This window comes from Condylura cristata, unplaced genomic scaffold (genome assembly GCF_000260355.1).
Source record: "Condylura cristata isolate star-nosed mole 26May11 unplaced genomic scaffold, ConCri1.0 scaffold00014, whole genome shotgun sequence".
NCBI lineage: Eukaryota > Metazoa > Chordata > Mammalia > Eulipotyphla > Talpidae > Condylura > Condylura cristata.
In genome coordinates this window covers 10,027,124-10,052,778 of record NW_004567115.1, presented here as the reverse complement: position 1 = coordinate 10,052,778, position 25,655 = coordinate 10,027,124, and the positions used below count along the sequence as shown (strand labels likewise).

The 25,655-nt window shown below is 37.8% G+C and overlaps 1 protein-coding gene across 1 annotated transcript; it reads right to left on the bottom strand.

Moving 5' to 3' along the window:
- Positions 1-3,914: 3,914 nt before the first annotated feature.
- Positions 3,915-15,896, bottom strand: DBR1 (debranching RNA lariats 1). The gene is made up of 8 exons (XM_004682171.2): positions 15,577-15,896; positions 14,841-14,965; positions 13,217-13,297; positions 10,091-10,176; positions 8,494-8,718; positions 5,769-5,849; positions 5,376-5,521; positions 3,915-4,920 (listed from the first exon to the last, which is right to left on the bottom strand). Exons 1-8 carry the CDS (start codon positions 15,771-15,773, stop codon positions 4,221-4,223), a joined length of 1,641 nt encoding a protein of 546 aa, XP_004682228.1. The 5' UTR covers positions 15,774-15,896; the 3' UTR covers positions 3,915-4,220.
- Between the last annotated feature and the right edge of the window lie 9,759 nt (positions 15,897-25,655).

The following is a 25,655-nucleotide window of genomic DNA, read 5'->3' as shown; positions in this document are numbered from 1 at the left end:
GTTCTAATTTACATGTTTACATGTACTTTAAAATCAACTTGTCTAGCTCCAGAAAAACAAAACACTTGTTTTGATGCGTTTATTGCAATTAACTTAAATGTATGTATTATTGTGGGAAGAAGTGGCAGGCATATTTAAAATGTTGTCTAGCTATCCTATAATGAGATGTTTTCCCATTATTTCAAAGTATACTTTTGTATTTTTCAAGATTCTTCTCATTATAGCTTTGAGCATATCTTTTTTTTTCATAAAAAAAAATATTTATTTGTGCATACAGAACTGGGGTAAGCCAGAGGTGCAGGAGTGGTGAGAGGATTCACTGGAGACAGAGTAGAGAGCAGAACAGGCAGATCGACAAAGTACACTGCTGAGGGGAGCAGTGGGCGGGACAGGAGAGGTCTGCCACGCCCTGTGGGTCACCTGGGGGCAGGCAGGGATCAGACTCATACTGAAGTGGCTTTAGCTTCTTGGTGCTGAGCTTTAACCTGCAGCGCCACGAGGGAGGGCCCAGTTTTGAGCCTATATTAAGTATTTGGGTTTTGCTTATACCATTCACTGTCAGTTGTATATTTGAAAAATACTGACTTATACATCTTACTACTTCACTAGATATTAGTTTGTTTTCCACCTAACCTGTTAGGCTACTTGTGAATGCCTCTTCTAATTTTCATTCCCCTAATTGTTTTCTTCTGCCTGATTATTTTGTGATAGAGGTGGCAGGTATCATCATTTTCACTGGCTGATAGACATGTTTATACTGTTTTCTCATTAAACAGAATGCTAGTTTTTACTAGTTTCTGTTAACTCAAATGGGTGTTGAATTTTGTCAAAGGCCTTTTCATCATTCATGGAGCTCTCTACTTAATACATATCTGGGCTTAGATCTACAATATGTGAATTATAGATTTTCTACAATATGTGAAAAATAGATTTTCTAATATTGAATCATCTTTGCATATTATATCATCTTAAATTGTGCCTTAGATTGCCAATTTTATCAACATTTAGGACTTGCATCAATGTTCATTTGTGAGACTGGTTTATGGATTTTATTTTTGTGTATACAATTTTTAAATGATTTATGTTTTACATCATTGCTCATTTTTTTTTTTTTACAATGTTTGCTTTCTTCTCAGGTGTAGTCCCCATAGAAATTCAACCACCAATTCACCAATGCACCGTCACTATAGTCCCTTGTGCTTTTTTTGCCCTTGTTTAGATTCTTCTCCTCCCCCTCCCCTGCAGAATGTCTCTGATTTATACATGTCTATTTTTGGTTTGCTGTGCTTTTTATTGTTACTGATCCTTGATTTGGTTCTCATATATTCCTCCCATAAGTGAAACCACCCAGTATTTTTCTGTCTCTCCTCACTTATTTCACTGGGCATAATCCCTTCTAGTTTCATCCATGTTGCTGTGAATGGCATCTTTTTTGATTGCTGAATAGTATTCCATTGTGTATCTATGCCACATCTTTTTGATCCAATCATCTATTTTGGGGCATTTGGGGTGATCCTGAGTCTTCCCTATTATAAATAGTAATGCAATAAACATGAGGGTGCAGATATTCTTTTGAGTTAGTTTTTGTGTCCTTTGGGTAGATTCCTAGGAGAAAAAATGCTGAGTCATAGGCTAGCATTTTCAGTAGTCTGAGGAATCACTACACAGTTTTCCATAGGAATGCAGACTGGGACCAGAAATGTAGAAGAGTTCCTTTTTCACCACATCTTCACCAACATTTGTTGTTAATCTAGTGTTTTAAATATGTGCCATTCTTACTGGTGCAAGGTGGTATTATCTCATTGTGGTTTTAATTTGTATTTCCCTGATTATGAGGGATTTTGAACATGTTTTCATATGCCTGTTGGCCATTTGCATTTCTTCTTTGGAGAAGTGTCTTTTGAAAGTTCTTCTGCCCATTTTTTGACAGGGTAATTTACTTTGTTTTTGTTGAGTCATGTGAGTTCTTTGTATACCTGTGTGATCAGTCCCTTTTCAGTAGTATGGGGTGCAAAAATTTTCTCCCCATCAATAGGGTGTCTCTTTTAGTTAATGTCTCTTTTGTAGTACAGCTTTTTAGTTTGCTGTAATCCCAGCTATTTACCTTATCCTTCACTTTCTTTGCTTTGGAGAATAAGTCTTTAGAGATGTTACTGATGTTACAAGATTTATGTCTTGTAGTGTTTTGCCTATATTTCTCCTATATATTTTATGGTTTCAGGTCTTATGTTCAGTTCTTTTATCCATTTTTAGTTGTTTTTTGTGCATGCTGTGAAGTAGTGGTCTAATTTCATTATTTTGCTTATAGCAGTCCAGTTTTCCCAGCACCATTTACTGAACAAACTGTCCGTATTCTATTGCATATTCTTTGCTCCTTTGTCAAAGATTAGCTGTCCATATACATGCAGCTTTATTTCTGGGCTTTCTCTTCAGTTTCATTGGTCTGTGTGTCTGTTTTTGTAGTGTGTGCAATTTTTACCAGATTTAGGAATCAATGTTATATATGCTTCACTTAAAAGAACTGTAAAGTTTCCTTCATTTTCCATATTTTATTGGATTATCTGGACTTTACAAAGTTTGGTAATTTCCTCATAAAACCACTTGTCAAATGCTCCCCTATAGGAGTAATTCTTTGGTTATTTTCTCTATTTCTTCTATAAAAATCTTTTTATACTTTTTATCTATACTTGGATTTCAATAAATTCTAGCTTCCTTTTCTAGGAAATTAATCATCCATCTGGCCTTATCTGTTTGAGTCTCCTGTTTCAGTGGTTATTTCTCTCCTTAATTAACACAATTATTTATATCTAGTTATTCTCTGGTTTTATCAAAATTTTCTGAAAAGACATACTAAGTATCAGAACTTATGTAATTCTATTCAAGCACTGGGGGGGGGAATCTATTTATTATGTAAATAATAGTTAAAATAAGTGAATTATATATTCAATTATAAAAAAGAAAAATTAGAAAAAAATGAAAAAAGTAGATGGCAATAAAGATAAAAACCTTTTTTAAGTCAAATGCTGACAAAATGGAAGCTAAGTGTTATAACATTCTCCTGAATTGGTTCTAGGATTTGGACTGCTAAGTAATGATCAGATTTCAGAAGAATCTTTGGATTTTATGATTTCTGATCCAGATGCAGAGCAACGATCTCCTCAGACTGTACAGGCATTTTAAAAAGAGACAAAACAGGCCTTCCCTGGTGGCGCAGCAGGTTAAAGCACAGCACTAAAAAGCTAAAAGCCACTTCATCATGAGTTCAATCCCGCCCGGGAGGTGACCCACATGGCGTGGCAGACCTCTCCTGACCTGCCCGCTGCTCCCCCCAGCAGTGTACTTCATCGATCTGCCTGTTCTGCTCCCCACTCTGTCTCTGGTAAAGCCTCTTACCACCCCTGCACCTCTGGCTTGTACCCCAGTTCTGTTTGAATAAATAAATAAATCTTAAAAAAAAAAAGAGATAAAACAGAGGTATGGTTTTTCCACATAGAGCACTAAAAACACTTTAATACCAGCATCCATCATGCAGCAGGAGGGGCAGCATTTGTGCTCAATACCTGCCAGTAACACTAAACTGAATTATTCTAAAATTGACCCAAAAAACTTATGATAGACATTTAAAGCTAAAAAAAATAAAACATACAAAGTCAAAGAGTTATATTAATCTCAGAAATTAAATGTAAGAGTTTATGCTTACCAGTGTTTAATATAGAAGGTAATTTATTTCCTGAAATCTTATCATCAGTTGCAATTATATTTCACAGACAGTATGAGCAGATTAGAAAAAATATTTATAATAAATGAAAAAGAAAACACATTATTACATATAGAGACTTAATTCTGTAAACAAAATATAATTATGTATATTTTATACATCAAACTATTTACACTGGTAAATAGTAATTCCTTAAATGCAAAAATCCCTGTCTTCCTAATTTTTATAGTGCCACCTTAAAAGAGTACCTGACACAAAATAGATATTCAATAAGTGTTTGCTTAAAAATGAAAATGAATAATCTATCTTCAAGAGAAAGGTACACAAAGGTAAATATATAAAATTTTTAATATATTTGTATCTGAAACATACAAAAGCCTAAAGACAAAGTCAATACCTAACTAAACATTTCTTATGTAACGTCATTATTACAAATCTTGAGTCAAAAATACAACTCTAAAAATAGGATCTAAAAAAGTCATATATCTACATATAAATTGTCTTAAGCTGCATCATCATCATCATCATCCACTGCAGTATAAATGGCTTGATTTCTCCTCTTAATTTTCTTTCTTTGTTCAGGCTCATGTTCATCACTTAACCTCTTCACTGGTACCTGGGTCAAGTCTGTTCCCCCTCCCAACTCCACAGTTTCACCAGGCTTCTCCGCTCTGTCATCTGGGGAACCCAACGTATCATCAGATGATACAATCATGGAACCTGGCAAGATCCTGACATCAGAAAAGCTTGTAGAAAAGTCAGAGGTTTGACCAGAAGAAGGTTCTACAGATGCTATATTCGCGTCACTGTGTGTATTTACAATACTATCTTCATCTTCCTCCTCTTCATCCAACATTATTTCATCTGGATTAATAGAGGACAGGGCAGAAGTGTCTGTGTTATATTCACTAGGATCTTCTCCAGAGCCATTACTCTCCACATCATCCTGTTCTTCATATTCACCACAAAAATGATGTTCTTCTTTGGCCTTCTGAAGCCTGACATTAATGTCTGTGATGCCAAGTTGGGCACAAAATTCAGTAGTCTGAGGGTTGATCCTATGAACCAATGGTATCTGTGTCTGTGGCTTGCTAGGGTCATAACAGGCAGCTGTCACACTAAAGTTACATGGTACTTTGAGGTCATGATTCAATTTTTCCCGTATTTCATTCATAGATTCTTCTGTGGCACTATAATCCCACCTGAAAAAAGTAAAAAAGAAAAGAAAAATATGGCTTTTAATAGTTTACCAGCCCTAGACAAATGATGAAATATAACTATGGATTTCAGGTACAAGAATTAAAAAAGTAACCATATACCAACATTTTATTTAGTAAAGTGATAGTTAACTTAGCAGAAACCATTTTGAAATGAAGATAATTTTTAGAAATAGATATCCTTAACTCCCTAAAATAAGGATAAATCATTTTAATGTGTGAAGCAAGTCTCTACCGTATTATATGGTTACACATTTATTCACTTTATACACTGATTTGAGTTGGTAATAAACAGTACAGTTTGTTGTGATCCTTTGATGGAAAACTCAGTTTTCCATTCCAGTCAAGTAAGCTCTGAATTGTTCTTACATTCATTTATTCCCTTGATCACAAAAAAAAGTTGAAGGGAAAAGGCAAGTCTTATATAAGGCCAAACCTACCTTGTATGCAAGCCATTATTCTCAGGCATATTCCACAGGCGCCCAGTCACATTAATAAGATCATCAGTAGCCTTAAGAATCGTGAGCCATTCAATATCATACTCCAAGTAATCAGGTGCATCAGGATCATGTTCTATTTCTATCACCTGCAGGAAGAAACCAGTAATTTAAGAAATATATATCTATTTTTAATAGTCTAAGAATTTTAGTATAATACAATTTTATAGAAATTTAATTTAGAGCCTAATAGCATTAATGTAAGTTAAATATCCCCAAAGAATTCTCAGAATACATAGATCACAAAAAACACAGATTATGAAAGGAAAACTAATAATTATTTTAATTATTGTTAGACTAAAGCTATATTGCAAAAGCTTTTTACTTTCTTTTTACCTGAAGAAAGTCTCTATGTGGTAAGCATTTGTCCAAGGCTAAAAATTTGGTTGCTTTCGCTGTCTGTCCTTTATCCTTGACCTAGATAAAATGAACCACAATTTTAAAAAGAATGTTAATTTTGTGGGAAGGGAAAGGAGAAAGGGAACACAGTGGACTATGGAAGTAGACCAGGGGTGTTTTGGTGGTGGGAGCACAATGGTAACAGCACTGGTAGCAGGAATTGATGTATGGGGGAGTCCTATACTTCTAAAATGCAAACTATGTAAACCAACGTTACATCAATACAAAAAGAATGAATATTGAAATATCACAGGAGAGTTATACACTGAATAGGACAGATATAATCTTTATTGCACATACCCTTAGGTTATATGTCAAAGGAAGAACTGCAAGTCTTCCAGAACAAGTTAGTTCTATACCCACTTGTGCAACAATGGGCGAGGCACTTGGAGGCACTCGAGGCTTCAACTGCCTTACAAAAATCAAAGCAAAAACTCATGATGATGATGACAATATTAATCAAAGCATATAATCCACAATGCCTAATAGCAAAAGGCAGAAAGATAAAGATAGCAGAATAGTCTGAAAGTAAATTAGCAAAGTGAAAACTATACAACCTCAAGAAGAAATCATAGAATAACTTCATGACCTAGTATCAGGCTGATTTCTTAGACACAACACCAAAAGTAGATGTACTCTAGCCAAAGAATGAAGTACTATTGTGACAATAAAAATGAATAAAATATTCATACATGATACAATATGAATGAATCTCAGGAAGAAGGAAAGAAGCCAGATGTCAAATTTATGATGTCATTTATATGAAAAGACAAATCCATAGAAACACAAAACAAAAAAGATTAGAGTTACCTGGATTGATGGTAGGAATAAGAGCTTGCCATAAACAGGCACAAAGGATCTTCTGAGGATGACGGAAATGTTCTAAAACTAGATTATGTGATGTCCAGACAACTCTGGGGATTTACGAAAAACTACTAAATTGTGTATTTAAATAGGTACATTTCACGATATGTAAATTATACTCCAATAAGGCTATTCTTAAGAAAATGAATTTGCAGAAAAAAAAAAAAACATGGGTTGGGGAAGGTTACAAACATGAAAGTCATATATTGGGAACAGTAAAAAGTATCTCATTGAAAACAATGAGGCATATGGATAAAGGACAAGGATCTATCCTTCTGAGGACCAGGTATAAGTTCAGTGCTGCTGAGGGATAAGAAAGGTGGAAGGTATAGAGATCACAGGAAGAGGCTGGCATCAGGGAAGTTCTGTGGAACAGTGGTCTTTGGTGTTGGTGAAGGCAGAGAGAGAACACTGGGTAAGTCAGGGGAGATGAAGAAGCCAAGAAAAAGGGATCAGACAAATCATTAATGCAGTAATACGGACCCCTGCGGTTGATGACAGAAGAGGGAATGGGGAAAAGGAAGCAAATCAGAAATCCAAGAATGCTATGAATCCTACATAAAAGAGAAGGGTGACTGATATAAACAGATGACTTAAACTTTAAAAGAGGATCACCTCTTTGGTACTAGCTCAAAGGAAATTGAAAGGAGTAACCTCACCTCCTTCTCCCAGTGAAATGAGTAATCCCACAACAGAAAGGACCTGTAGGAATGTTTTCTGAAGAACCTTCCACACTGCATCTAAGGAACCTGGTTAAAGTGTATCTCTACCACAGCAAAGTATTTGGTCAAGTAAGTTTGGGAAGCATTGCACACACTGCACATCCCATGCTTGGAGAAAGGCTATGCTTGATGGCACTTTAAAGGGGAAAATTTTGTACAAATCTCTGTGGAGAAATCTCCAACTCTGCTATTCAGCATTTTCTAAATGTTTTCTCTACAGAATGGAATAATTCGTGGGAAAGTCAGAGTTTAATCAGAATCAAGGGGAATGCAACAACTTCAAATGTCTGTAAAAGTATATATTTATGCTCCACCCTCCATCAGATGCCATCATCCGCACAGTAACACAAGAAAAAATTTCCACAGGTCACCTAAATTACCTCCTCCCTATCACCAAATCTTGATGAATCTGCTTCCAAAATTTCCACAAAACCTGCTTCATTCTGTGTTCCTTCTTTGCCTTTGTCAACTTTTGCCTTTGTTAGAACTTCAGATTTAACTTCCATGGCCTCCTCTGCCTCCCATTTAACACTACTTCAATCCACAGGCAAAACTGCTGCCAAACAAATCTGATTTTATCACTCCCCAACTTTCCCCATCAACTGCTAGTTAAGACCTAACTGTCAGGATACAGCTCAGAAGAAAGTCTTGATCTTGTTCCATTTTTGTCTCTTCCTAACCTTCAAGCACCATAGGACTAGTTACAGCAGCTTAGACCTCCAGTTCTGCATACATCAGCCCCTCCAGAATACTGGCTACCTACTCCTTCCCAGTACTTTAATACTTAGCTCAGCCATCAATTCCTTTAGAATTGAAAGCTCTTCTCTCTATCTCTCTGTCCACATTCCCAACTCAAAGTCTGGCTTGGAATTCCAGAGTATCCTAGCACTTATTACACTTTTCACAAACTTACTACACTATTCTGTGATTGCTTGCTTCTCTCCTTCCCATCATTGGATACTGAGCTACTGACAAGGCGAAAGTTATCTTTGTCTCAAACTTTATAACTGTGCCAAAATGTCTAGTCCATAATCAATGTGTTTGCTTAATAAAAGAAAAAATATTTTGTTTTCTACCTGATGCTGCATAAAAGCTGCAAACTTGACATGGAGGTGTGCAGAAAACCAGTAAGTAGGCTTTAAGTACTCTAAAAGTTCTGACGCAGCAGGACTTCCTAATGTGTTATTTTCTACTTCTTGTCGGAAAAAAGATTTAGTCTTGAGAAGTTGCTTCTTATTTCCATAATGATATATGCTTCTTGGCCAATCATGAGATAAGAATATGTCCATAGGCTGCTTCAGCTTTAACAGAAAAGACAACTCTTAAAAACAAATTAACCAAAAGCAATCCCTCGCCCTTATCTCCAACACTAAATCACTACTTACCCATTTATATCACCAGATTTTTGTGAAAGTCATTGTAAAGATACTTTTTTTAAGTAAGTCAAAGAAATATTAAATTACTCATGTAAACAAGGAGTAGGTTTTTCCTCTGCCTCGAAAATTATCTTATTTTCAGTGACACTGCAAGTCAACAGAAGCTGATCAGACTGCCAATGATCTATGGTGTATAGTATTGAGTTTCTAAAATATATAACCATGATTCTTTACCCTTTTGGTAAAAAAAGTACTGTTTTAAGACCCAGAGACATCAAATTTCATGAGGATTCTAATGTTACTGACACAATTAACCCAAAGATAGATTCCACTTTTTTATCCTAATGGATTCACATAGTGTATACTGAAAAAAAAAAATCCCTTTTACTGCATAAATTATATTAGAGGCATTTAAAGTGCTTGGTGCCCCTATTGGGGAACACACAAAGCATACCCCATACTTAACTCATCCCCAGCACTTTCAAGTAATCTGAAACAAATACTTGGAAAACTAAATTGCTCAAGAGAAAATATTGACTAACCCCTGAATAACAAGTATGGGGATACAAGTGTGACAAAAAATTGGATGAGGGATGTGACTTTAAACTAGAACACTGTCGGGAAGTGGTATCTAAGCTGGGTCTTTAAAGACTGGTAGAATTTAGATAGGGTAAGGGAAAACAGCATTAAAGGTAGGGAACTGTTATGAACAGCATCACACAAGCATCCCTATGCTCCTGTAAAGGGGCATGGGAGGTTGGATGGGATGCTGGGCAGGGCTGAGATCAGTTAGGCAAGCTCTGACACGTAATAACTTGGGAAAGTCCTATGCAGGTTACCTGTCTGAGTTGTATGCCCTTAATATGTCATCCTTAATAAAATAACAGTTAGTCATACCCACCTCACCAGAGTTGAGTGGAAATGAAATATCAAGTGCGAAAGGTATTTAGCCCAAACATCAGGCATTTATCAGTTCTCAAACAAAAGACTAGTTTCACCTAATCTCCAATTAAGCCAGTATCTTGAATCCATCTTCACAATGTCATATCTGCTGTCACTATTATATATCTTCTATTTAATCACTATTATTTAAAATAAAATATTTTACTCAATAAATAATCTTATGACCATTAAAATGAAACAAATGTTCAACTATGATTCTCCTAACAGCAACTATAGAACAAATGTTAGAAACTCTAACTTAAGCTCCTCCTGGAAACAGTATACAAAAGTGATCAAAATACATTTTGGTAAAAAAAAATTGTTTCAAATCTACTATAATGTACTTTTTACATACCTGTTTTAATTTGTAGACTTCAATATTTCTTACGTGATATATACTCCTTATTGTAGCTGGATTATAAGGGGGGTACTCAAAATGACCTTAAATTGAAGAGGAAAAATAAATTATGTCTAAGCCCTTTAAATATTGCAAACAAGAATGCATACAAATACTTTTCCAAAATTAATCATACATCAACACTTCTGCTTCTTAAAATGTTTGTTTAAAAAAATACTCTATTTTTTTCCTGACCCTTTATATTCCTCCTAAAAGTGAAACTATCCAGTGTTTTTCTTTTTCTTTCTGGCTTATTCCACTGAGCATGATCCCTTTCAGCTCCATCCATGATGCTGCAGATGGCATGAGCTTATCTTTTTGATTACTGAGTAAAAGTAATTATAATAAAGTAAAAACAAAAATCAACAGACAACTAAAAACCAGAGCCATTCTACGGGGGGGGGGGGCAGATCAAAACATGGGTGAGAAGAGCACAAGGAACTATGATGATGACACAGGTGAATTGGTGCTAGGATTTCACAGAGATTACAATCGAGATGAAAAAGCATATTCTGTACAAAAATGAAGAATGATATAAAAAAATTTATAAAATTTTAAAAATGCTCTAAGCATGCTGCTATTTTCTAGTAATAAGTGATCACAAAATCTAATTAATTGGGAAGCTTATGATTTGTTAATTAAAATATACTTAATTTTGGAATTGATTGTTCATGTGCACCATTTAAAATCAAAAAATTTTTCCCTGCATTGTCACCAGCCACTGTCGCACAAGTCCGATCCTTGGCTGGCCAGGAAGCTAATCCACATGGCACAGCAGACCTCTTGTTTCGCACCCTGCTCCCCTCAACAGTCTATTTCAGTCTATTTCTGCCTGTTTTGCTCCCTCCTCTGTCTCTGCTGCATCCTCTCAACATCACCCCTAACCCCACACCTTTGGCCTATATCCTAGTTCTTGGATGCATATATAAATAAATCTTAAAAATGAAATAAAAAGATACTACGAGAAAGGTAAAGAATAAACAGTGTTCCTCCAAGAGATGGATGAGTGATGCTAAAACTGAGGTAGGAGACAATAACTGTGAACAAGCATAGTTAATAGGAATGTTCTAAATCTGGATAATCTGGTAAATAACTAAGTCTGGTAAATAACTCTATAAAATCACTGAATACTTCCAATAGTGCAGAAATTTCACCTCAAGAAAGCTGCAAGAAAAAAAGGGGGCAGGAATTTTCCTACTCCTGCTCCTCAGCAAATAAAACAGCTCTATTAAGAGGTAATCAATGTAAATCAGGTTTTAGTATTTTCATCCCAACTATATCGTCATCTATGCATACAGTACACATATTTCTTTGTCCTCCTCTCCCCCTCCTTTTTTTTTTTTACATGAATGGCAGTACACTTTACTGCCTTGTTTAATTCACTTAACATATTTTGGAGTTCTTTCCAAATTAGTTATACAGAATTGTCTCTCTTTTCTTTCTTTTCCCTTTATTTTCTTTCATGGTAAAAAATGCTTTCTATCAGTGGCAAAACAAGTCAACAAATAATGAATCCCAAAGAATCTGGATTATTTATCAGATTGCTGAACCAGCTTATTGTTGGGATGACAAACTGAAGGCAACCCTGCTTCTTGGGAAATAAAGCCATAGCCAGCTGACATACAGCACATGCTGTTTCACCACCTGTAAGAATCAGAATCCTATATAGGAGGGTATCAGCTACCCCATCTTTACATGCACTGGAATTCCATAGTCCTCAAACAGTTTTTGTCTCTCTGGAGTTTTATTTTCTTCTTCTTACTTTTAAAGATGTATTTATTTATGCATACAGAACTGATACAGACCAGAGGTACAGGGGCAGTGAGAGGATCACCAGAAACAGAGTGGGGAGCAGCAGGCAAGACAGGAGAGGTCTGCTGCGCCATGTGGGTCACCTCCCTGACTGGGTTTCAACTCCTGCTGAAGCCTCTGCAGCTAGCTTCGTAGTGCTACACTTACACCATAGCATCACCAGGGAGGGACCCTGGATATTTATATGTATAATTCCTACCTTTTGTTACTACAGACAAAGTTGAAACAAATTTGTATCACTTTTTACTTGTGGAATACATCTGTAGATAAATTTCTAGAGGTGAACTCCTAAGTCGAGTGCTTTTATGATTTCCAATTTCCATTTGTTCACAAAAAAGTGGTTCCAATTTGCACTCACATCAGCCATATAGGACACAACCTATTGTTATATGCCCCTGTCAACAGTTTAGAATCATGAGGAGAAGGGCAGCAGGAAACAAACTTGTGATTTCATAGTTACACTGAGAATAGAAGTTTTAGTTACTATGAAATTTTGAACCCATTGATTTTAAAATCATTTTTCAACTATAGTGAAGTGCTTACAAAATGAAATACTATTCACAAACTGGAATGAACAGCTATACATATCAACATATATTAAAAAAATTTAAATAAAGCAGTAAATTACAGAAAGATACACACAAAGTGACACATTTATGTTACATTTTTTAAAACATGCTATGGGGTCTCCCTGGTGGTGCAAGTGATTAAGTTCAGCACTGTGAAGCTATCCACAGCCATTGCAGCAAAAATTCCAGGACACAGCAGACCTCTCCTCTCTCACCTGCTGCTCCCCTCAACAGTGTACTTCGTCATTCTGCTCCCCACTCTGCCTCTGCTGAATCCTCTCACTGCCCTTGAACCTTTGGCCTGTACACAGTTCTTGTATACATTAATAAATAAATCTTTAGAAAAAAAATTTTTTCTGGGACATGTAATTCCTAGAGTTAAAAAACAATTCTCGGGCCCTCCCTGGTGGCGCAGCGAGTCAAAGCACAGCACTAAGATGCTAAAGCCACTTCCGCATGAGTTCAATTCCCGCCTGCCCCAGAGGAGATCCACATGGCGAGGCAGACCTCTCCTGACCTGCCTGCTGCTCCCCTCAGCAGTATACTTCTTCGATCTGCTTGTTCTGCTCCCCTCTCTGTCTCTGGTGAATCCTCTCACCCTCCACATATCTGGCCTGTATCCCAGTTCCATATGAATAAATAAATAAATCTTTAAAAAACACACACACAATTCTCAGGTCAATTTTAAGTCAATCAACAATACCTTTTCGATAGTCATGAGATTTAAAGATACCAGAGATTCCACCAATCCTTATGCCTCGGTATTTTACTACACCAGCCAAACCTGGAAAATTACAGTTAAAATTACTACAGGGAAAATCAATTCCTTTACTAACAGAATAAACAGCTTAAAGGCCTAGAATCCATGCAGTCAAGTCATAAAATTACTGGAAAATTAAGTATGATGAGGTTACTTTTTTAACATATTAATATGTCAACAATATATAAGGTAGGCCAAGGAGGGAAGGCCTAGAAAGAGATCAGTCTAGAGTTTATGCAGAAAGGAAGGGGCAAGTGAGACAGGGTGTGCTAAGAGGGCCACAGACATAAATACAGCACCTATGGAATATGGTAAGGGATTGGGGAAGAGGAAAACATCCTATGATAGATTTATATGTTATAAATGTAATAGTCAATAGGTACAAGGTAGTTTCTACATTTCATTTCTGACTTATAATCTTCAATTCACCTTTTTACAATATTGCAAGATAGTAATGAAATAGGGAAAGTGAATTTCTGAAATTATTATGTTTTCACCAAAAAAAAATCCATAAACAGCTGAAAAAATATATATACATTTAAATCAATAAGAGGACTGTGTAATATACTAGGACTAAAATCGAAGCAGAATCTTAATCGGATCAGTGAAACTAAGCAAGGATTATGGGGAAAGCAGAGGGTAAAAGGGCCCTCTAAATACAAGGAATTCCAATATACCAAATCCGGAATGCTGAAGATTCTACATGAAAAGTTTCCCATTTTCTTTAACAAATAAATGGAATAATTTATTCCATTTTTTATTCCATCTTTAATAAATAAATGGAGGTAGGGAATAAGAGAAAGTAAAATGGATTTATTGTCTAATGGACTTAGAATCATGACAATCAAATGAAATGGGTGGACCTTTCTTGGATCTGATTTGAACAAACCAATAACAAAACAGGTCACTTTGGGAAAGAGAAATCTAAAAAAAACTAAGCAATAGGTAATAAAAGATTATTGTTACTTTAGGTATAATAATAGTAATGTACTTGAGAAATTTAAATTTTAAGTTTGTATCACTTAAAAATATACACTGAAGTATTTAAAAGTAAAATAATCTGATGGCTGCAATTTATTTAAAATACTCCAGTAATCTTCCCCAAGGGGGGGAAAATTTACAAGACAGTATGTTGAGAAATGAATGACAGAATAATCATTGTTTAAATTTGAAAACAGGTACAGAGATTCAGTGTACTGTTACCTACTTTGTGTATGTCTAATAATTTCTATTATAAAGTTTTTTAATTGAATAAAAGGAATAACAATAAAGGATTGCAAATGGTATGTAATGTCTTTGCAGTTATATTAACTATTGCTTAAACCCCTCTGCGAAATATGGACAAATGTATTTGCAGTTATATTAACTATTGCTTAAAACACTCAATAAAATATGGTCATTTTCATGAATAACTCCTTAATATTTTAGTTACATTTTCATGATATACATTTAAGTTAAGAGACATTTCCAAAATATCACGCATTTCAAGCAACTGCCCAAATGGTATACAAATCCTGACTGGTTCTTCCATTTCATGAAACCAGGAAAAATACCAGCAAATACGCACCTAAATAATAAATGTTTGGTGCCACCCAGCCTCCATAGGGTAACTCTTGCAAATGGTTTGAGGCTTCATGGTTCCCCCCTATGAAGATTGTGAGAACCGGAGCCTTTTTCTCTCCAGAGTAATACCTAAATACATAAGAGTAAAATTGTCAGTTGTCACAGAAGAAATTACGTGTACAGAAAGCAATTAGACATGCCCGTATAATTAAGCATAGCAGAAAAGGAAATTGAGATCCAAAGGAAAAACCTAAGCTTCTAACAAAGTTTACAATCTCCTTCTAAATGAGTTGACCAGTATTCATCCTAGCCCTTAAGAAGGAAGAGGTGCCTCCTTGGATTTCAACCAGAGCACGTTCAGTGAGATCAAGAACTTTGTCACGTTCGCGACTATAAACTCAGCTTCTAGAACAAGGACTAGCACGTATCAGGCGTCCAACAACAAAACCCAGGATCTTTAAGTGAAGTAATCCCACCGTCCTACTATGCACAAGTAGGTGAATCTGTCAGTTTCTAAATGCAAGTTTTTTCCCTCATGCCGCGCGACCCTTCCGAAACACCTAAATGAATGGTAAGAAGCCAAGTGACATTTACTAAGCGCGGGTTGCTGGAGACAGCATGAACAAAGACAGGAGCTAGGGGAGAAATCCCGACTCGAACTCAGTATATAGGTCCTCTTCCCAAAACTATCTAGTCACAGGTAGCACGGTACGGCCCGAGGACCCTGCGGCACCCCTCACCTGTAGAAGGTCTGCATGTGGCGGTACTTGGGCGGCACAGCCATGCAGCGCAGGTCGGCCTCGTTGCGCACCGCCTGGAAGTCGCCGCAGCACAGCAGCATGTCTATGGGTCCTGGACCCCGCCGTTCCGCCAGTGCCAGCGTCTCATAGATCTTGTCCAGCTCGCCATGGCAGCAGCCAGCCACAGCCACCCTCATACTGCCGGCCGAAGCAGCGAGCGCTGCTCGCAAGCACCGGGAGGACAATCAGCTCTGGTCCAAGTGACCGATTGCTCTGCTCCCGCCAACATTAACAGAGCCGCGGCCTCGCTGAGACTTCTGCAAGGTAACTCACTTCCGGTTTCCAAATCTCGCGAGAAAGGGACAGGAAAAGCAAGACTGATCCTAGGTTCCCGGAGAGCTTCCAAATAAGCTCTGGGACTTTTGTCTCTGCTCTTGAACTCAAGATGTCTGACTGATGACAAAAATCAAAACTAAAATAGTAAATAAAATTCAGAGATAGGAGTTGAGCTTGGCAAAATTAAACCAAATAAAACCAGTGAGCAGTTTAATTGACTATTTTTTCTGGGTTTTCACATCAAAGATAAAAGAAAAAAGAATTTAATTGGCAAGACTCCCACAAGTGAAAGTAATTTTAAATTAAGACTTAAAAACACACTGAGTTTTAAAATAACCATCCCTATCCCCTGTGAAATTTTTGAATTTATCAGTTAAACTCTGAAGTGGAACCTTGGTCTCTTCATTTTCCTTTGGAATAGTTGTTGGCCTAAGTTTTATAAGCTGTTAACACTAACTAGACCATAAGCTAAATAAAAACAGATGATATCTTGAAGCCCAGGAGGGAAAGGACCAATTTGATAATTGTAGAATGATTGACCAAAACAGAAATTAGCAAACAAATCACACACCTCTAGCAAACTTAATAAAGAAAGCTAACCTTATCAAGATATCAAAATAATAAATCCACCTCTACGTATTAAAAAAAAAAAAAAATCACAGGTCCCTCCCTCGTGGCACAATGGGCTAGAAAGCAGTGCTATGAAGCTGTCTGCAGCCCCTGCCGCACGAATTCAATCCCTGGCCAGGGAGGTGACCCACATGATGTGACAAACCTCTCCTGCCTCACCAGCTGCTCCCCTCAGCAGTGCGTTTCAGTCAATCCACCAGTTCTGTTGTCTGTCAGAGTAGGTCTGTCTCTGGTGAGTCCTTTCACCATCTCCCATCTCTGGCCTATACCCCATATTTTTTTAAAGATTTATTTATTTGTGCATACAGAACTGGGGTACAGGCCAGAGGCTCAGGGACGGCGAGAGGCTTCATCAGAGACAGAGTGGGAAGCAGAACAGGCAGACTGACAAAATACACTGCTAAAGGGAGCAGCGGGCGGGTCAGGAGAGGTCTGCGGCGCCATGTGGAGCTCCTCCAGGGTAGGCGGCATTCGAACTCATGCGGAAGCGGCTTTAGCTTCTTTGTACAGTGCTTTAACCCGCTGCGCCACCAGGGAGGGCCTTATTTTTATTTTTATTTTTTAAAAATATTTTATTTATTGGCCCTCCCTGGTGGCGCAGCGGGTTAAAGCACTGTACGAAGAAGCTAAAGCCGCTTGCGCATGAGTTTGATTCCTGCCTGCCCCTGAGGTGACCACATGGTGCCGCAGACCTCTCCTGACCGGCCCGCTGCTCCCCTTAGCAGTGTACTTCGTAGATCTGCCTGTTCTGCTCCCCACTCTGTCTCTGGTGAATCCTTTCACCCTCCGCATCTCTGGCCTATACCCCAGTTCTGTAAGAATAAATAAATAAATCTTTTTAAAAAAAGATTTATTAAAAATAATAATAATAATAATAATAAATAAAAATAAAATAAATAACATTCTAGGAACAGAGACACCAAAATCAAAACAAATTATGAAGGACATGTTACTAGGCAATGACAATACAGAAACACTGAAAAAGTTGTGAATATATAAATCCATGAAAGACAAGGTACCAGAGTGTTTTGTGGATAATTTCTTTCAAATTTACTAAATACATATAAATAATATGTATATATAATTTTCATGACATTTAAGTTAATCAGGAGAGTAGAAAAATAATATTTTCAATTTTTTAGTATTGTGCTTTCCTTCTGAAATCGGCTTTTGAAATCTCTAAGAACAACAGATACTTTCTACAGCATTGTAAAATTTAACATTTTTCCATTTTATTGTTTTTAAAGATTTATTTATTTGTACATACAGAACTGGGGTACAGGCCAGACGCTCAGGGGCGGTGAGAGGCTTCACCAGAGACAGAGTGCGGAGCAGAATAGGCAGATGGACGAAGTACACTGCTGAGGGGAGCAGCGGGAGGGTCAGGAGAGGTCTGCCACGCCACCATTTTATTTTTAATACACATGAATTCGTTTTTCTTAATTGTTTTTCCTCCATGTAAATATTTTAATTAAGATATAATTAGAAGTGGGCCCTCCCTGATGGCTCAACGGGTAAGGACTCTGCATTCAAGCTGCCACAGCCACTTCAATGTAAGTTCGATCCCAGTCCCAGAAGTAATCCACGTGGTGCAGCACATCTCTCCTGTCTCACCCCCTGCTCCCCTCAGCAGTGTACCTCGTCAATCTGCCTGTTCTGCTCCCCACTCTGTCTCTGGTGAATCCTCTCACCACCCCTACACCTCTGGCCTGTACTCCAGTTCTGTATGCATAAATAAATAAAATCTTTTTTAAAAAAAAGATATAATTAGGGCCCTCCCTGGTGGCGCAGCGGGTTAAAGCACAGCACGAAGAAGCAAAAGCCACTTGCGCATGAGTTTGATCCCCGCCTGCCCCTGAGGTGACCACATGGTGCAGCAGACCTCTCCTGACCCGCCCGCTGCTCCCCTCAGCAGTGTACTTTGTCAATCTGCCTGTTCTGCTCCCCACTCTGTCTCTAGTGAAGCCTCTCGCTGCCCCTGAGCCTCTGACCTGTACCCCACTTCTGTATGTGCAAAATAAATAAATTTTTTAAAAAAAGATATAATTAGGAGTAAGGTGAACAAATCAAATTTGATGACTTTTTGCATGCATAATCCACCATATAGCTACCATCCATATCAAGATATAGAATAGTTTCAACATTAAAAAAAACTGTCATGTCCTTGTCAGATCTCTTCCCCCAAAATAAAGCACTATTCTGACCTGTGTAAGAATTAAATCATTTTTGCTTACTTTTAAGCTTCACATAAATGTCTGTACGTATTATTTATTCTTTTATGTCTGGCTTATTGTTTGTAGAATTTATCTATTAAAATATAAGATATGGGGCCCTCCCTGTTGGCACAGCGGATTAAAGCACAGCACAAAGAAGCTTAAGCCACTTCCTCATGAGTTCGATTCCCCGCCTGCCCCGGAGGAGATCCACATGGCGAGACAGACCTCTCCTGACCTGCCCGCTGCTCCCCTCAGCAGTGTACTTTGTCGATCTGCCTGTTCTGTACCCCACTCTGTCTCACCCACCGCATCTCTGGCCTGTACCCCAGTTCTGTACAAATAAATAAATCTTAAAAAAAAAAAAAAAGATAAGCTATGGTATGTTTAAAATTTTAAGAGTTTACTTGAGGAAAAAAATCAAGTCAAGTAAGGTAGCATCCAATCTAGCAGATAGAAAGGAACTTTAAGGAGCTATACAAAATGAGAGGCATTTATCACCAAAGGAAGTGGAACAAGGAAGTAATACCCAGCCACCACCCTCACCCCCCCCCCCGCCCCCATGGTTATTTTGAATTTACTTTCTTTTAAGGAATGGCAAAAAGATGGCCAAGCTAGTGTTGACCAGGCAGTTTTATTGTGTTTTTTTTTTTAAGATTTACTTATTTGTGTATACAGAACTGGGGTATAGGCCAGAGATGCAAGAGTGGTGAGAGGATTCACCACAAACAGAGTGGGGAGCAGAACAGGCCTACTGACAAAGTACACTGCTGAGGGGAGCAGCGGGCGGGTCAGGAGAGGTCTGCCACGCTATGTGGTCACCTCCCGGGCAAGTGGGGATCGAACTCATGCAGAAGTGGCTTTAGCTTCTTAGTGCTGTGCTTTAACCCACTGTGCCACCAGGGAGGGCCTTATCAGGCAATTTTTAATTGAGTGGTCTAAATTCCACTTCTGGGACAGTCAAAACTGCAATTAAGTTTCAGTTTGGTGACAGAGCCTTAGTAATTAAGTCTCTATTTTGAGCCTGTAGTCTTGTTTTTTAATAAATCCATGAATCTATTCTATAGATAGACAGAGTATGTTATTTCTAATTGCTATGTGGCATTCCATTGTATGTATGTACTACAGTTTATTTATGTATTTTCCTGTTGAAGGACATTTGGAATTGTTTCTCATGAATAAAGTAGCCATGTATCAATGCAATGGTGTAAAACCTTTTGGTGAACATAGCACTTATTTCCTTTGGCTATTACCTAGGAGTGGAATCTCTTAAAAATAGAATAGATACATGTTTAACTTCAATAGTATCAATTTCACAGTAGTTGTACTAATTCACAGGTTCCTAATATAGTAGCATTCCAATTACTTTCCAATGTTCAACAGCATTTGGCACTACTTGTGTATTAAATTTTAGTCATTTTGTTAGGGACATAATGGTATCTCCCTGTAGTCCGTGTAGATTTTACAGCAAAAATGTGATACATCTGTCAACTTGAATTTTTTAACTTGGTGACCAGTAGGGAGCCTAATTTAATGTCATAACATTTAAAATCTAGTAGTCAAAAAAACAATAGAAGCTTTTGAAGAAAATTGAAGTTCATTGTGTTTCAGCTCCTCACTCTATCCCCAACCCACATCCCATTTCCAGAGGTCATATTGGTTAGCCAACAAATTTGAGAGTTCTCATTGATTTTCTCAAATCCAGAGTCAATCAAATATACAGAAAACCTTACCCTTTTTCCATTTTGAGTGAGAATAAAAGAGAAGGTTGATGGGGGAAATGTATTGTGAATAATATTTTGAGAAATATGAAGGACCACTGAACATACAGGCACTCTCAAAATGTATCTGTGGTCTGTGAGGAAAACAAGCATCCATAGATCTGGTGGGAAAGAAATTTCCATGCCACAATAAGCAACATAAAAATGAAACCATATCAATTATAGGTACATGTTAGAGTATAGTCTGAGGTGAGACAGCATGGAAATGTTATTTAAATTAGGGTTCTGTTGCTAAATATCATTCTTCTCTTAAAATATTCAAATCTGCTTGGTAAAATGATTGATTCAGGGTAGAGAATGTACAAATGAACATGGGTTATCTTGGAAAGAAAGGAAGTGCCCAAAGAATCTGAAGATGTCAAAAGAACACTGATTAAATAATTTTCTATTGGTAAAATCTGAAACAAATTCAACATCAAAATGCATAATTATGGTTACAGACTATCTAGTTCATTCAATAAAATGGGAATCTATTGTCCCACATTTATGTAAATAAATAACAAGGACAAGAGAAGGCCCTTATTTACACAAGAATGCTGACTGATAAATATAGAAGGTAATTTAGGGTTAGAAATCCCCACTTTACTACCACCAACATCACTACTACCATCACTATTGTAGCAAATAAGAATCTTCAATGAATGCTAAAACCAAAGGTTTAAAACTTTGAAAAGGATACTTACTTACAAGGTAGCTGTTATTTGACACTACTTACATAGTCTCAAAGTTTCTCTCCAGAAGATACTTACTATAACAAAGAGAAAAATAGGAATTTTACACTAGTAGACACCAGTTTAATGGTGATCAAAGTTAATCTCATTAGGAATGATATATTCACATTGGGTGCCTTCTGACATGACATACGTCTTCAGCATTTCTGTCAAAAATGCATAACCTGAAATCTTGACAATTAAAATATCAGACAAATTAAAATTGAGATATTGAAAAATAACTGATCATGAAATATAAGGACAGAATGGGAAAAAAATAACAATTAAAGGATATTGCTAATTCATGATGTTTGAATTTAATGCGGTGCTATAAAAAAATAGGGAAATTGACTAAGTCTGGATAGGGTTTGCAGATTTTATTGTATCAGTGTTAATTTTCTAATTTTATTAATTTTACTCTGGTTATGTAAGGGGATTCTTTGTTTTTTAGAGAATATGCTGAAATAGTCAGGAATGAAGGAGTATCTATTCTCCAATTATATATATTATATGTATATCCCTTTGTACATATACATATATATGTACATACTCTGCACAGCAGTGGCTTCAGATAGCTTCATTGCTTAGACCTGTTGTGCCACCAGGGTGGGCCCTTAAGTAAATACATCTTAAAAAAAAAAAAAGAAGACATGGGGTCCTCCCTGGTGACACAACCGGTTCAAGCATAGCACTATGAAGCTATCACAGCCACTGCAGCAAAATTTCAATCCCTGGCCAGGGGGGTGACCCACACTGAGTGGCAGACCTCTCCTGACCCACCCACTGATCCCCTCAGTAGTGTATTTCAGTCAACCTGCCTGTTCTGCTCCCCACTCTGTCTCTGGTGAATCCTCTCACAGACCACGCCCCCCCACCTCTAACCTGTACCCCAGTTCTGTATGCATAAATAAATAAGTCTTAAATAAGAAAATACTTGGTGAGATTCGAAGGCAGAGAAAGATAACAGCCATTCATTTTTTTTCTTCTGGCTCTTGCAATGGTGCTAGTAGCTTTTTGAGTGGTGGTAAACTTCCTGTTCTGATCTTTTTTTTTTTTTTTAAGATTTTTTTTATTTATTTTTACAGAACGGGGGAACAGGCCAGATGTGTGGTGGGTGAGAGGATTCACCAGAGACAGAATGGGGAACAGAACAGGCAGATTGACAAAGTACACCGCTGAGGGGAGCAGTGGGCAGGTCAAGAGAGATCTGCCACACCGTGTGGGTCACCCCCCTGGCCAGGATCAAACTCATGCTGCAGTGGCTTTGGAGAGCTTCAAAATACAGTGCTTCAAAGTGAAGTGCTTTAACCAGCTGCGCCACCAGGGAGAGCCCCTTATTCTGATATTAAGGAAAACATTCCCTCTCTGTTTGCATCTTTAGGATTTCCAATAACTTTGTAATCTTTTTGCTCAAAATACCTAGGATGGGTTCTGATTTTCTGTATGTTTTATCAGTGAAGATATTATTCAAATAAAAGACAACAAAATGTCTAACTATTAAAGAATCTCAGGGAGACAATACCAAATGACACTTTTGGGGAAAAAAATTAACAATGAAATTCAGTCAAATAAGAATTGAATATAGGATAAAAGAAGAAAGAACAGCCTATATAATTGATGGATGATTAAAAATAGAACAGTGTAAGGGAATAGGAAATATTGTGGTGAGAGGTAGGTACTTAATGAACATAGGGTGGTTCTGGAAGACCACACTGACAGTGTGACATATTGAGCAGAAACATTCATGAATCCAGAGAGTGACCATGGAGATATCTGGACAATGAGTTTTCAAGTCAGTTTATAAATAAAGTATTACAAACATCAGGAAAAAGTTCCATCCTTGTCAAACTGTAAGTGATTATTGCACCAAACACCACCTGATGGCAGCATGCGCTAACTCCAGGAGAACTATTAAAGGAAAGTTCATCTGTGATGGTAACATTGAACTAAAAGAGATGCAAACAAACATCACAGAGGTAAGGTTCAGTGCTGTCTCTAGCTTTGCATTTTAAGCTTAGCAGACATTTCATGGGACCTCTGGTCTCATTAGGGAAAAAACAAAAATACAGCTGTTGTTTATAGGTTTTCTGACTTCCAGATTCCATTCCTGAATTGTAAATGATAAAAAGATCCGATTCACTTTGCCTAACTTGTTGCTTTTGCTTCTCCATTTTGAAACACATCTTTATTCCGCTTTAAATCCAAAGTAAAATGTGTGCACAAAGTAAACCCACCCTTGATATCTATTGAAATAAAACTAGATTCTTTTGTTGAAGTTGGTGGGCAGTAACTGAGCCAAGATGCTGTGGAATCTGCTGACCTCATCACATTACCTAGAGAACCTTAAGTATTGGTCCACCCAAACAATCTGAAAATAAAGTTCCAGAGAGACAAAAACTATTTGAGGAGGACAATGGAATTCCAATGTATCTAAAGGGTGGGACAGCCCATGCCCACCTGAACAGGGCCTCTATGAGACTTATATAGTTGGTGAAAAAGCATATATCTATCTTTTTCTATGATTTATTTTTTTATGCATGCAAGGACTGGGTAGAGGTCAGAGGTGTGGGGGGTGAGAGGATTCACCAGAGACAGTGGGGAGTAGAACAGGCAAGCTGACTGAAAAAGACTGCTGAGGCGGGCCCTCCCTGGTGGCGCAGCGGGCTAAAGCACTGCACTGAGAAGCTAGGGCCACTTCCGCATGAGTTCGATCCCCGCCTGCCCCGGAGGTGACCACATGGCGTGGCAGACCTCTCCTGACCTGCCCGCTGCTCCCCTCAGCAGTGTACTTCGTTGATCTGCCTGTTCTGCTCCCCACTCTGTCTCTGGTGAATCCTCTCACCCTCCGCATCTCTGGCCTGTACCCCAGATCTGTATGAATAAAAAAAAAAAAAAAAGAGCAGCTGACAAGACAGGAGAAATTTGGTTTGCCATGTGGGTCACCTCCTAGCCAAGATTGAACTTGTGCTGCAGTGACTGCAGATAGCTTCATAGTGCTGGGCTTTAACCTTTTGTGCCACCAGGGATGGCCCCAATTATGTCTATCTTTCTATATCTTTTTTGCATAGTTATGTTTCTATTAAAAAACATGGTTCTCTTTCTCTGTCCTGAAAGTTTTACTTAAATATTTATAAGCACTTTTCATAATTCCTTCTCACTGCCTGTTTTCTGTCCCACAGTCATAATTTTTCTTTATTCAACTCACAATTTTATTTTTTTCAGAAATTAATACTGCTGAGTGCCAAGGCTAACTGTTTTGCTACTGAATCAAGATTTTTTAATCACCCCTCAAATTCTACTCATTACTTAGACTTAAAATGTATGGATAAAGTTATTTAGCAGCAAATTTTAAACTAGAAATGAAATTCCTGATCCCCTAGAATAGAGGGTTGCTAATAATATTTTTTTTCTATAAAATGGGTATGTCAAGAAAAACAGGAAAGTCAGCATAACAGAAGTTTTTCTACTTGACTCAAGACCCTCCCCTTGATTTCACATACAACTAGTCATGGTTCTGCTGTAAGCTCAGACTCATACTGCCTCAAAATATATCCCATTCCACGTGTTAGTCTAGAGATTCTGTTTTTTGAGATCAAACTAAAGAAGCCCTCTTTGTTCCAGGTGGGAAGAGAATTAAAACTTTTGGGGAAGCCCTTATCCAATTACAGGTAGGAGTGAAAGATAAATGCTCCCATCTCAAGGTGGATATGATGGGGAGCGGGGGAGGGCATTCTATATGTTTATAAGGATAAGTAGTGACTTGAAAAATTAACACTTATATTGGTTTTTCTTTCTTTGCTTACTCTTTCTGGCCCATCAATTTTGTTTCTTGGAAGTACTTTCCAAATAAGCGTTTTCTGTCCTAACCCTTATTTCACTGAGACATAAAGCAGTCAAGCAACTTGCTGAAGGCAATTACCTAAACGAAGTAGTAAGAATGAAAAACAGGTGTTCTGGCTCTTATTAGCGTTATCTATTCTTGACACTACCAGAAAATTTGGGTTGGGCAGTTAGTGATAAAGTATTTCCCACTTCATTTGGATCCTGAAGCAGTCATTCTCATTGGTGGCAGCAGACCTGGTTCTAAGATCATAGTTTTCCCATCTGTAAAATGGAGATAAAGACACTAAGGGGTTTGGCACAACGAGGAATAAGATAATAAATGTGAAAATGAACTTCAAACTATGTGCGCGGTTCCATAAACTATCAGTTAGGAATATAAATGTCCGACCTCATAAATTGCAACCAATCAGTCCGCGTACCTTAGAGAGCCAAAGCTATACTCCGCCCCTGAGGCTCCGCCTCGCCCCGCCCCCTTAGCACCGCCCCGCCCGCGCGGGCGGCAGGTGGGGCCGACAGATCCTCTTTGCGCATGCGGAAACTGCTGCCCGCTCCCACCTCTAGCCCAG

Bases quoted from the DNA above. Each gene is read 5' to 3' on its own strand.
- DBR1 (XM_004682171.2), bottom strand. From the start codon at position 15,773: ATGAGGGTGGCTGTGGCTGGCTGCTGCCATGGCGAGCTGGACAAGATC. The intron at 10,177-13,216 runs GTATTGTTGATT...CTTCAATTTAAG, and splicing joins ATCTCATGACTATCGAAAAG to GTCATTTTGAGTACCCCCCT. The intron at 5,522-5,768 runs GTAAAAAGAAAG...TTCTTCCTGCAG, and splicing joins CACATAGAGACTTTCTTCAG to GTGATAGAAATAGAACATGA.